This window comes from Vulpes vulpes, chromosome 13, assembly GCF_048418805.1.
Source record: "Vulpes vulpes isolate BD-2025 chromosome 13, VulVul3, whole genome shotgun sequence".
Classification (NCBI taxonomy): domain Eukaryota; kingdom Metazoa; phylum Chordata; class Mammalia; order Carnivora; family Canidae; genus Vulpes; species Vulpes vulpes.
The window spans coordinates 1,950,793-1,964,549 of record NC_132792.1 but is presented as its reverse complement, the minus strand read 5'-3'; the positions used below and the strand labels follow the sequence as shown (position 1 = coordinate 1,964,549).

Here is a 13,757-nt window from a genome sequence, read left to right as displayed (position 1 = left end):
GGATCTGAGGCTGCGGCACACAGCCACCAGGAGCACTTTCCTCCCAGGTGACTTAATCTGTGACGACACGTGTGAATTTTACTCCATTGCACATTATTTGTTCCAAACGCATCCCTGAAAGCTTACCTTATCCCTCCCGATTGGAAGCGGCATCGCTGTGTAGAGATTCTTTCTTCCATCAAACACTGGTTTCCGATCCCCGAAGATCTGTGTTTTAAAGTGCTGGACCATATGTTCCACTATTTCCCTGAAAAAGGACAGAATTCAAGCAGAACGTCAATAAAGTCAGAGAACTGGCATACGAGGACAGCGCTCTTCTAACATTGGCTTATGAGCGATTTTCTAAGACCTACGGCTCCTTTTAGCGATAGGACTTTCAACGCTCTATCAAGAATCAAATCAGAACCATGCGTGGGTTGACGCTCATTCGGTCCGTCACTCAGACACGGGGGCACCTCCTCCACGCCGGGCTGTGCACGCCACGTGCGGCACACAACGCACGCATCCAGACCTCCCTGGAGAAGCTGAAGAGAGGGCCGGCGTGCGTGGGGGTCCGTGCCCAGAGCTGCAGGATTGTGCAGCATACGCTTCACGGCGGACTCCGTGGGGCCTCCCACCAGAGCAGCGTGTAACTCCACCCTGGCTGACACTGGTGCTGGCTCGCCTGTGGCCTTGCTCTGGTCCCTGGAAAGTCAGAGGAGGTGACCCAAGCCAAGGCTCTCCAGGGGTGTGTGGGACTGGCGTGGCCTCTGGCGCTCCTGCGGTCTGCTGTAAGCACGCACCCTGGGTGCTGCTGCCCTTTCAGTCCGGCCTCCAGAACAAAGACCGTAAGGTCGACAAAGCCCAGGTCCAGGCTGACCCAGCGGGGACGGTCAATGACCTGCAGGGCCCCGAGCCTGAAACAGGATCTTCGTTACTATAAGCACTCGAGGCCGCCGCGTGCTCCCCGGGCATCACAGCAGCCGAATTCCAGCGAATGCCCAGAAACCGTCCCGCTGCGGTGCCCCCCTCGCCCCCCTGCGCCTGCCTGGCCACAGCTCAGCAGGGACACGTGAAGAGACACACTCTGAACGGCCACACGCAGCTCAGCTGTCCTGCCGGCTCAGGGCAAAGCAAGGCCCACCCACCCCCTGTGCAGGTTTGCTCCCTAGAGCCCCACTTAGCACCTCTCCGGCAGCATTTCAGGGTGGTTTTGGGGCATTCTGATTCAACTCACACAATGCCTCGAAATACAGACAGGAAAGGCCGTGACGCCCGCCTGGGCCCTGAAAGCCCCTCGTAAGGGAAACATGCGAAGGACTGATAGTGAACGGACTGGGACAGGCTCCAAATCTCAGTCCTCAGCAGCAGCTCGCAGGATGCGGAAGAGATGCACTTGGGCAGCAGGGCAAGTGGGGCGAGGGGAGGGAGAGGACCTCTGAGGGACTGCCCCTAGCACAGGAGATCTGAGCTCCTTCCCTGGGGCAGAGCTCCGGTCATCCTTCAGGAAGCAGGAATTCATTCCATTCCTTTCCCAGAATATGAGGACAGCTGGCCTAAGAAGGCTTTCCTTATTCAAACTGGCTTTGCCCAGGCAACTTCCAACTGTGCGAGTCCCGGCAGAGGAGCCTCTAGGGATCCAGGCAACCCCACCCAAACACCCACTGCCTGCGAGGTCCCCAGGGCAAACAGGGCCTCTGGGCAACATCTTCTTTGATGGTTCCACCAAGAACACACCAGGCCTCTGATACTGAGTGGGAAATCACAGCCCGGCAGGTGTAAAGCCCCAACAGCCGGAGGGGCTCCAACCTCCGCCTCTGCCATTTCTGACCGGCAGCCACGGCACAGTCTCTCCTGTAGCCAGGCTATCTCCGGATCACCTCTCTCTAAGCTTCAAAGACCCCATCTTCTTGGTCAAGAGGTCACTGTCCACTCAAAGTCCAGGCAGCTCTACTGGAGAGTTTGACCCACATCCAAAGAACAAACCATCCAACTGAATTCAAAGTTATTGTGAGCAGAATTCAGGGGACCACGAGCTAATGTTATAAACATGGATGAAGAATCAGTAGAGCTGACCCTTGAACAACACAAGCAGGGGTGGGGGTGCTACACAGTCAAAACCCCACATAGAACTTTTAACACTCCCAAACCTTAACTATCAATAGCCGACACAGGTATTAGAGCCGATCAACACACATTTTGTAAAATCTCTGCAAATAAAACCAGGTTTTTGGCTCCTCTGGCTGCCACAGGGGGAATGCAAAACAAAAAAAACAAAAAACACATTTTGTATATTGTACATATTATATATGTATTCTTACAACAAAATAAGCTACAAAAAAAGAGAAAACATTGAGAAAATCATGAGGAAAAGAAAATATATTTTCAGCACTGAATTTATTGAAAAAAATCCACATATATGTGGACATGTGCAGTTCAAACCGTGTTGCTCAAGGGTCAATGGTATTAACAAACCCAGCACCATGTTAAAAATGACATTGTGCCAATGTTGGGCAGATACCAGGAATGGCAGGTTGGCCTTAACATGACAAAAGTAACTGACACAAAACATGTTTCAGCCATCAAGTAAAATCCACAGCTGCAAAACTTCTAGAAGAAAACGTAGGAGAAAGATCTTTAATGACCCTTGGGAAAGACAAAGACTTCTTAGAACACAAACAGTATGAACTGCAAAAATAAATAAATTCAAAAACATCATCAAAATTAATATTTTTAGCCTTTAGAAGCTACTGTTACAAAATGGAAAAGACAAGACACTGGAAGTAAATATTCGAGAAACACACCCACATATCTGACCCAGGACATGCAGGCATGATACGTTTTAAAAATTCTCATAAGTCAGTGAGACAAACAAGCCAACTTTAAACAATGCGTAAAAGATGAGAACAGACACCCTGTAAAAGAAGCTACAGGAACGGCCAATAGGCACGTGAAAAGATGTTCCTCACCGGTCATCAGGAAAATGCTAACAAAACCACAATCACCCACTGGCTATGGCTAAAATCGCCAAGACTGAACAGACCAGGTAGGCGAAGGAAGGTGGAGACGACAAACTGATACGCTGCTGCTGGGGACGGAGACCACCACAGCCACGTGGGGGGGTGGGGGGCCGGGGGGTGCATCACCATTTCTTATAAAGACCAATCAATGTATATTTACTACGCCGTCTAGTAACAGCCAATAATTACAGAACAGAAATGAAAGCACGTAACTACATCAACACTTGTATGCAAATGTCTCTGACAGTCCCAGCCTGGAAACAACTCCTATGCCCGTCAACTGGTGAACACACACGTTAGGGCACGAGTGTACAATGGGACACTTACTCCACTGTACGGATGGCTGGTACGTGCAACAGGATGGCTGCATCTCAGAAACACGCTCAGGAAACAGGCCAGACACAAAACAGTACGCGCTGTATGATTCCATTTCTATGAGACTCTCTAAAAGGCAAAAATGAATCATTGACAGAAGGCACTTCAGTGGTTGCCTACGGGCAGGGGACGGGGGGCGGGCTGCCAAGGGCCAAGAAGGAGCCCCGGGGTAGTCAGAATGTTCCACACCTCGACTGAGGTGGTGGCCACATGTGTATACACTTTTTTTTTTTTTTAAAGCTCATTAACTAGGAACTAAAAATGGATGCATTTTGTTGTGTGTAATTATAGCTCAATAAATGTGATTTATATTTTAAAAATCAAATGTGGAAAGATTTTAAGTTATGATTATCTCAAAGATGTAGGAAAAAGCATTTACTAAAATTCAACACCCATTCACAATTTTTTTTTTTAAATTAGCAAACGAGGAACAGATGGAAATGTCCTTCATCTGGTACAGATCTCCCTTTGAGATTCACAATAAAACAAAGATGCTGCTTTTGCCGCTTGCGTCCAATGCTGGGCTGCAGAGCACGGTCACCACAGAAGGGTGAGAACAGGAGGATCGTAAAGAGGATAAACTAGCATTACTGGTGGGCATGAGGGCTGTGTTTGTTGAAAATCCAGACGAACGTGCAGAAAAACGCAGTAAGCGTCACAAAGACACAGTCCTTGCCTTTTTGTCTGTGCAATTCCGGGGCCTGGCACATCGTGGATACTCCATGAATGCACATGAACACACACACACACACGCATCACCCCCTTTTCCCCCCCAGTACTAAGTCCTTATTTGTTCATCTACTTGCACACTTGTTCATTCATTTGTTCATCCTCTCAGGGCCGGCGGTGAGGCAGGGTTAGAGCTCGTGGGCACAGCCAGTCACCAAAGAAACCCAGGAAGCCCAGTTTCACGCACACACAGGAGCAATGAGGGAAGGGACCCCAGCACACAGGTGCACCTGCCGCCCCATCCTCTCAACCTCTCTATAAAATGAGAACACACCACAAAGCTTTGGTTTCTAGCAGTTACATTTATGGAGTTACATTTTTTCTTCTCCCCTGAGACAATCTTACGGCCACTTTGATAGGAGTTTTTATACCAGCAGAGGACTTCCTGAGTTACTTGGCTATACAGGATGATCACTGCTTGGAAACACGGGTTTAAATTCTTCTAAGGTCTGATGCAACATAATATCAAGGAATCACTTGTTATGTATTCATGCATGTTTCCAGAATCAGCGACCACCCTGAATATTAACCTCCCCCTTTCCGTCTCCCACCTTCCAGAAGGGAAGCGCTGTCTCCTGCTGTCCCCTCTACCCTGAGACAGGAGAAGAGCACCCAAGCCTGTGTGGCATTTCCTGAACGCAAGTACATATCACAGTGAGGAATGATCTACCCAGAGTTAAATGTGTAGGGAACGAGGCAGAGGGGACAACTCATCCCAGGTGGCACACAGGAATCTTGTATTTGGGCACTGGAAATACCCTAAGCATTTAAAACAAAACAAAACAAAACCCAACACAACATACCATAATCGTGGACTAGAATATTCAGTTTTCCGCAAACAAATCCATTCCTTCAATCCCAATCCAGAAAGGTTTACTTTTATTTGGTGGGATTTAATCAACTGATTCTGAAATGTATTTGGAAATACGAAGGACAAAGGCCAACCAGGACACTTCTGAAGAGGAACGAGGTGGATGCATAAAAGCTACAGTGACACAGATGGTGTTGGTGATGCTGATGGTTTGGAAGCAGGGACAGACAAGTCGACTCCAGAACAGAATCAAGAGCCCAGAACGGGCCCCACGGGCACACAGACACTTCTTTTAGCAGAACAGAGCAGAGCATACTTCTCAGAAACCAGTGCTGAGTCGACTAGGGATCCAGCAGTGGAAGCTCGAGGCTGAAGCCCAGGCCACGGGAAGCACTCGTCTGTACTAACACTTGCTACCCTAAGTTGAATCCAACTGTTGGCCGGACAGTTCCACTCACGGGCCACGCCGGGGGCCCTTCTGTGGCAGGAGTCCCAGCCTGCACACCCAGGACCTGGCAGCACCTGGCAGATTGCGGCACACGGCTGGGGCGCAGGGAGCACCAGGTGGAAGAAGGAAGCCGTCCCGCCGTTCCAGGCGGGAAGCACCCTGATGTCCTGCAGAGCCCCCCTGTTCGGTGGCCAGTCGAACAGCACCCCAGCCGCCACGTAGGCCGAGAGAAGATGCCAATTATCACCTGTGTTCTGCACCTGAGCCTCAGTGACCGACACTCATGGCCAGGAAGGTGCTATCACCTTGTACAATCTTGTGCAAATCCTAAGTAGGATCAGACCACTTGAGTTTTAGGACAGGATGCTCACCAATTGTAAAACACGGAGGTCCTTCCCTCCATGAACGCGGACCCACTCCCTCTGGCCGGTGACTGACCTTCCTTCCTATTCTCTGTCCCTCTGCTTTCATGGTGGTAGAGGAACAGAAAACCTCCCACTTCAAACGTTTTTACATGCACGGTTCGGGGGCATCAGGTGCATGCATGCTGCTGTGCATCTGTCACCACGGTCGAGCTCCAGGACTTTCTCTTATCCCTGCACCCATTAACCACTAGCCCCAGGGCCTTGGCTTGACCGGCTGCTCCTGAGCACCCGCTGGGAGACCTCTGGGAGGAACTGCCTGGAGACATGTTACCTGTTGGGATCCTGTGTTCAGTTCTTCCTTCCTATGGGGTCTGACCCCTGGAAAACAAAGCTCCTGGACTGCATGAGTTTAGCCGCAGGAGAAACACAAGCCTCAGGCTCTGCTCCTGACTTCAGTCAAAGGCAACAGCCCCCAAAGACTGACTGTGCTCACACTGCAGACCCTTCTAGACTTGCCTCTTACAGAGTGGTCCTCGTATGAAAATACCTGCTGGGCATGTCACCCTGGGGACGCAGCCTTGCAGCCCGGCACCGTCATCTCCCTTTATGCCCGAGGACACAGAGGCACCGGCCACGTGTTACTAGGCAGCAGAAGGAGGATGCGAAACCACCTCGCAGTAAGCGGAACATGTGTGCTAATCCATACAGGCTGGCGTACCCCCTACGTGCTTGCTTTGCCCTTCCGCCCTAAATCTGGGCAAGTTTTCACTTAAAAAAAAAAATGCAGTCTTGGGGCACCTGGGCAGCTCAGTCTGTGAAGCATCAGACTCTTGATTTCAGCTCAGGTCCAGATCTCAGGGTCGTGGGAGGATCAAGCCCCAAGTCGAGCTCCACGCTCAGCAGGGAGCCTGCCTGAGATTCTCTCCATCTCCCTCTGCCCCTCCTGGCTTGCGTGCACGAGCTCTCTCTCAATAAATTAATTAAAAAAGTAAGTGCAATCTTTTGCTAATTTCCAACTACACAGGCTGTGCGCTACTATATCCTCACCATCAATTTCAGATACAGATAATGCTGGAAGTCTGCCTAGACCACATCCTCATCTCAATCCTCTTCTCAGAAGTGACTTGATCGTTTCCAAACGCAAGCATTTACAAAAATATGTAGGTGCATAAAAAAAATACAGTGTATCATTATTTTTCAGACATATGGCATCAACACAGGGCTCTGGAGCTCACTGTTTTCCCTCTAGGTGTCTTTGAGACCTTCCCTAGTCACTAGATACAAAGTGGCCATCAAGTCGAGAAAGAGACATTAGCATTATCAGGTACCGTAGCTCCTATTAACCAACCACTTAGGACCGGGCTGTCTATGTTCGCAGCCTTGGCGGTCACACCGTGAAGCCCCACTTCGCTGTTATCTGCAGTGGCACCGTACAGAGGGTGCACAGAGCGCCCACTTAACCAATCCCTGAGTGACGTGCAGATCGTTTCTCTTTCTGTCCATCACAATATCAGACATCCTTGTACATCTCCATTTGGGATAAATACTTAGAAGTAAAGGGTATACATATTATTTTAATTTTAACATATGCACCAAACCATGTTCTACAAAGTCTTGACCAACGTACAATCCCTCCAGGGGGCAGTGCCCGCAGTAAACAGCAGGCTGCAAGCAGCACGGCCCTGCTGTACCGCCCTGCACCCCCACCCCCGCCACCCACACCCGCACCCGCACCTGGACCCACATCCAGGGCAGTGATCGCTTCTGCAGTGTTCTCCTAGGGTCACCTGACAGAGCTTGAGAGGACAAGAAGGAAAGGACTGTCAAAAGACAAGGAGTCAAAAAAAAAAAAAAAAAAAAAGACAAGGAGTCCTCCTTCTTTCTGTAGCCCATCCTGTGCTCTGAGCAGAATGCGGCTAATTTTGACCCACTGAGAAGGCTCCCTAGCGCTGGTGATGAGGCCCACACAACCTAGACTGGCGCTGCGCTCTGGTTCTCCTGTGTCACCATCTCTGTGTCCACAGTGACACTGGAAAGGTCTGGAGAAGAGGTACCCTGCCTTATACTGAATCGATCCTACAGCAGGAGTTCGGTGAACAGGATGGATGGTATGGCCAGAGATTGAGGGCACCCTAGGCTAGGACCCACAGTGACACATCATATGGTACACGGGTGGCATTCTTCTCTCAGCTTTGCACAAGGCTTCACGGCTGAACTTATGAAACATCTACCACGTGCACAAGGTTTTGGGCTCTCAGAATTAAGACACCGGCGTTACTGTAACAGAAACCGTAGTGTGGAAGGAGAAAGAGGTAAAGAGATGGTATGTTAAGGACTGCCCTGACAGTCGCTCCCAGCGGACGGGGCGCAGCATGAGCTCTGTGCTCTTCCTCTGCCTTCCTGTTTACCCTGAGCTTCCCTCCAGCAGCTCAGACTTAAGAATATTATCAGTTGCTGGCCTGGCCTCTCCAACCCACTAGGGACACGAACTGTGTCTCTCTTGCCCACACCGTACCCGCCTCATGAGTGGAAGTTTCAGAAATGTTGGCTGGCCATGTTGCTAGTCAAGTAGGAAGAGGGAGGGATAAGTGAAAGTGCTAGCATGTGGGTTTTGGTAAGGCAAAAACTTTACTTCCAACATTTTTTTAAAAAAGATTTTATTTGTTCATGAGAGACACACAGAGAGAGGCAGAGACACAGGCAGAGGGAGAAGCAGGCTCCACGCAGGGAGCCCGATGTGGGACTCGATCCCGAGACTCCAGGATCACGCCCTGAGCCGAAGGCAGATGCTCAACCGCTGAGCCACCCAGGCATCCCCCAACATTTTGCTACGCTATTTTGATTGATGACAAATCTGAGATTAGACCTTAGCCGAAGTCCATTAGGAGTAATACTAGAATAAAGAATTGTGAGGGCTCACACAAGTAGGAAGCGATTCTCAGGTTGGCTCAAAACCCGGGGGAGAAGCATGGCATGCTGGTAAAGGGGGCTGGCCTCGGCCACAAAGACACAGCTCAAACCCCATCTTTATTACTGTTTGACTCGAGGGAATCTCCAAATGTTGGGTAACTTTAGAACCTTATAGATGTAACTACAACAAGAATGTAGAATGTGGCAGTACAGTCAGATAAAGACACCACATTTTAATCGCCAAGAGCTTTTTTCTGTTGCCACATGACAAAGCCTTAGTCATCTCTCCTTCATGGGGGAAAAAAAAAAACCAAAAACCAAAACCAAAACAAAAAAACATACAAAAAAACACAAAATCCTGTGCAATGTGGTTGATGGCATAATAAGAGCCCAACCGCCATAATACCAATAAAAAGCCCAGAAAATGCGCATGCTTCTCTACGCCTTCATGCCACCTCTAAGAGTATATTTAAGTCATAGATCCACACAGGCGTTTGTTTGTCTTGGGGAAACCCAGCAACAAACAAAGCCATTCATGGACAATCTCAAAGCTTGTAAGCCTGGGAGACCGTCAGTAAAGAAAGCTGTTGAAAACACTTGAGTGCAAAGCTTTCCTCCAGAAGCACGTTTTCTTGGTAAGCACATATTTTAAAGGATCTCATATAACCATCAAGTTCTGCCTCATTGGAGCCACACATTTTTGGGATAAATACTTACTGGTAGAATTGGTGGATCAAAGGGCATGCACTATTTTTATTTTAATATTTACACCAAATCACCCTCCAAAGAGCCTAGATGGGGACACTGGGCTGGCCCAGTTGGTAGAATACGCGACTCTTTTTTTTTTTTTTAAGATTTTATTTATTTATTCATGAGGGACACAGAAAAAGAGAGAGAAGCAGAAGAGACCCAGGCAGGGGGAGAAGCAGGCTCCATGCAGGGAGTCCGATGTGGGACTCAATCCCGGGACTCTAGGATCACACCCTGGGCCGAAGGCTAAACCTCAGCTAAACCACTGAGCCACCAAGGGATCCCCGAGTACACGACTCTTAATCTCAGGGTTATGAGTTCAAGACCCACATTGGGCATGGAGTCTACATAAAAAAATAAACAGAGGTGCTTGGGTGGTCCAGTGCATGAAGCATCTGCCTTCGGCTCAGGTCATGATCCCGGGGTCCTGGGATCAAGCCCCACATCAGGCTCTCTGCTCAGCGGGAAGCCTGCTGCTCCCTCTCTGTCAAATAAAATAAAATAAGACTTAATTTAATTTAACTTAATTAAAAAAAAAAAAGAGCCTGGACCAATGTATATTGGTCACACTGAGCAAATCCAACTGTTTAGTTTTATAGATAAGGCAATCGAATCTCCAAACATTCTCTCTCTTAAGATTATAATCAGGAAAAATAAAATACTACATCAAAGAGCACTTCATAAGGCCCCAGCACAAACTGGATAACCAATCTGAGTTCTCAAACCACAACTGAGAATTCTGTTTCTGACCCTGACAAAGTAATTAGTACTGGACTTCTAGCTTTAACTACACAACCAGGGAAAACATGAGATAGCTTTTTGGTACAGAAAAAATAGCTTAAGACTGTGGTTACTGAGGCAAGGGAAACACCTGAGGTGAGCCACGCACCCACTCTGCCAGGGAGCAGTTTCCAAACCACAGCACGGAGGGCAGGAGCACCAGAGAGCAGCATCCTGCCACACTGAGGAGGTAGGGAGCAGACTCAGGGCCTGCAGAAGAGGCAGGAATTTGTGCAGCAGGGTAGCAGAGAAGACAACAAAAGCCAGACTCCCTCAATGTAACATATACCATGTTCAACAACAACACAAATTCACTCTGTGTGTAAAGAAGCAAAAGGGTGACATTCATAATCTAAGGAAAAACCTGTCAATAGAAACGGATCCCCAAATGAGCTAGATGTTGTAATTAGCAGAAAAGGACTGCTATAATACATATGCTATTACTCTAAGTACATTCATGGTCATTAATAAAAAGATGGGAGGGGCGCCTGGGTGGCTCAGTCAGTTGGGCATCTGCCTTCAGGTCAGGTCATGACCCTGGGGTCCTGGGATGGAGTCCTGCCTCAGGCTCCTCGCTCAGTGGGGAGTCTGCTTCTCCTTCTACCCCTCTTCCTGCTCATGCTCTCCCTCTCTCTAATAAATAAATAAAATCTTTTAAAAAAGAAAAAGAAAAATATGGGAACAATGAGAGAACAGATGGGGAATATCAGGAAAGAATGTAAACTATGAAAAAGAACCAAATCCAAAATCTAGAAGTGAAAAGTACAGTATCTAAATGAAAAACAATTATCAGATGATCACCACAGAAGATTGGAAACAACAAAAGAACTGGAGGGGATAAAGTGATCTTGAAGACAGATCAATGAAGATTATCCAAACTGAAGAAAGAGAGGGAAAAGACATTTTAAAAATCACAGGCTCATGACCTGAAGGCAACATAAAAGTGGCCTAATATACACATAATTCCAATCCCAGAGAGGAGAAAATGAGGCAGAAAAGATTTTTAAGAAATGATAGCCAGCATTTCATCCAAATTTTATGAAAGACCATCAGCATACAAATCCAGAAAAACTAATGAACACCAAGAATGAAAATTACAAAGAAAACCACACTTATGCACATCAGAGTCAAATTGCTGAAAAGCAAAACTAAAACAAAATATGCAGAGGAAAAATGACACATTACACACAGGGGAAGTACAATAAGAAAGTAAACTGAAATTTCATCAGAAATAATAATGATTAAAAGATAATATAATGAAAACTCTAAGGTGTTGGGAAGAAAAATGTAAATTTAGAATTCTATATCCAGCAAAAAATATTTCCAAAATAAGAAGGAAATACATTTGTAGATGTCAAAAAACAATGCTAGATGAATTCATCGCAAGCAAACCTGCACAATGAGAAAGCCTGAAGGATTTTCTTCAGGCTGAAAGGACCTGATGCCAGGTGAAAACACACATCTCAGCAGCAGAGAACTCGGCAGGGTTCATATATGGGTAAGCAGACCGTCTTCTTAATTTCTTTAAAATAACAGCATTATATCACGGAATTTATGATGTATATAGAAGTAAAATACATGACAACAATAGCAAAAGGACAGAGTGGTAAGAAGAAGTACGTTACTATAAATTCTTACATTTTATATGAAGTTACAGTATCAGTGCCTAAGTAGACTGTGGTAAGTCAACGATGAATACTGACATCTCTAAAGGAATCACTTATAAAGCAAAACGAGGTAAACTTACAAACTAGTAGGGGGAATAAATGGAATAAAGAACATCTGATGAGACCAAAAGAAGAAGGGAAGAGACAAGAATAAAAAACAGATACAGAGATCTTAAAAACAGTATGATGGTAAGACTTCAATCAAACCACAGATAATTAAATTTAAATTTACATTTTATTTAAGCAAACCTAACACACCCATTAAAATCCAGAAATACATCCCATTATAGGATATCCACAGGGGACATACTTGAAATACACACACAGCTTGAATGTACACGTATGTACAAAGATACACATCAGCTAAACAGGAAGCCTAAGAGTGGTTATGAGACTGTGTTAATAATCAGGCTTAGAAAAAGCTTTTTAAACAAGAACAACTACAAAATACAGAGAACACTTCCTAGTGATAAAGGGGTCAATTTATTATTTTAAAAAATATTTTATTTATTTATTCATGAGAGAAACAGAAAGAGGCACAGACACAGGCAGAGGGAGAAGCAGGCTCCCTGCAGGGCACCCGATGTGGGACTCGATCCCGGGATCATGACCTGAGATGAAGGCTGATGATCAACCACTGAGCCACCCAGGTGCCTAAGGGGCCAATTTATTATGGAAGACAAAAAACTCTAAGAATGTGTATAGCTAGTAACAGAGCTTTGAAACACATGAAATGAAAATAGTACTAAAGGGAGAAATAGACAAATCCACATCACAGGACAAAAACAGTGACAATGGATATAAAGGGTTGGAATAACACTTATCAACCAACTCCATTTACTATTCATAAATCCCCATATCCACCAAACCCAGGATACACATTCTTTTTAATTGTCTGAATAACATGCAACAAGATAAACCACATGCTTAGCCATAAAATAAGTCCCAATAAATTTCAAAAGACTGAAATTTTACAGAGTATGTTCCCTAACCATAAAGGAATTAAATTAACAATGAATGGCAACAGGGTATCAAAAAACAAACAAAATCCTAAGAGTTAAAATTTGAACACATTTCTAAAAACAAAAAAATTGATTAAATAAGAATGCACAAGGAAAATGAGAAAATATTTTGAATGAAAATTAAGATGGGGATCCCTGTGTGGCGCAGCGGTTTGGCGCCTGTCTTTGGCCCGGGGCGTGATCCTGGAGACCCGGGATCGAATCCCGCATCGGGCTCCCGGTGCATGGAGCCTGCTTCTCCCTCTGCCTGTGTCTATGCCTCTGTCTCTCTCTCTCTGTGACTATAATAAATAAATAATAATAAAAAAAAAATTAAAAAAAAAAAAAAAGAAAATTAAGATGTATCAAAACTTGTGGGCTGTAGCTAAAACCAGGTTCAGAGGGAAATTTACAGCCTTAAACAAATGGACTGGAAAGGAAGAAAGGTTTAAATTTGATGATCTAACCTCAAAATGAAGAGGAAAATAAGGATCAGAGAAAAATGGATGGGGGTGGGGGTGGGGGAATCAACAAAACAAAGCAAAAAAATCAAGTAAAAAGCTGTTTCTATGAATAGAAGAATATAATCAACAAACCTCCAGCAAAGCTGATCAAGGCAAAGAGAGAAGACACAAACTGAAAATACCAGGAATGAAACAGGGTTTGCACTACAGGTCCTACAGACATAAGAGGGACACTATGAACAGGTTTAATCAGTAAACTCAACACCACAATTTTAAAAATGGTTAAAATCATAAGTTTTATGTTATATATAGTTAATCAAAATTGAAAAATAGTAATTTTCTAGATGTGGGAAATAATTCTCAGTCGTTTGTGTTGGCTTTCCATTCTTCTTTATCACAATATTTTATTCATCCATTCCTTAGATGAAATAGATAAACTCTTTGAAAGGTGTAAACTA

At 45.8% G+C, this 13,757-nt stretch overlaps 1 protein-coding gene across 1 annotated transcript in view; it reads right to left on the bottom strand.

The window, feature by feature from the left end:
- The window catches only part of AGO2 (argonaute RISC catalytic component 2), a 100,576-nt gene that overhangs the window by 32,338 nt on the left and 54,481 nt on the right, over positions 1-13,757 (bottom strand). Inside the window, exon 3 of the mRNA XM_072733816.1 lies at positions 127-247. Within this exon, the coding sequence (XP_072589917.1) occupies positions 127-247 (121 nt within the window). The remainder of the gene's footprint in view (positions 1-126; positions 248-13,757) is intronic.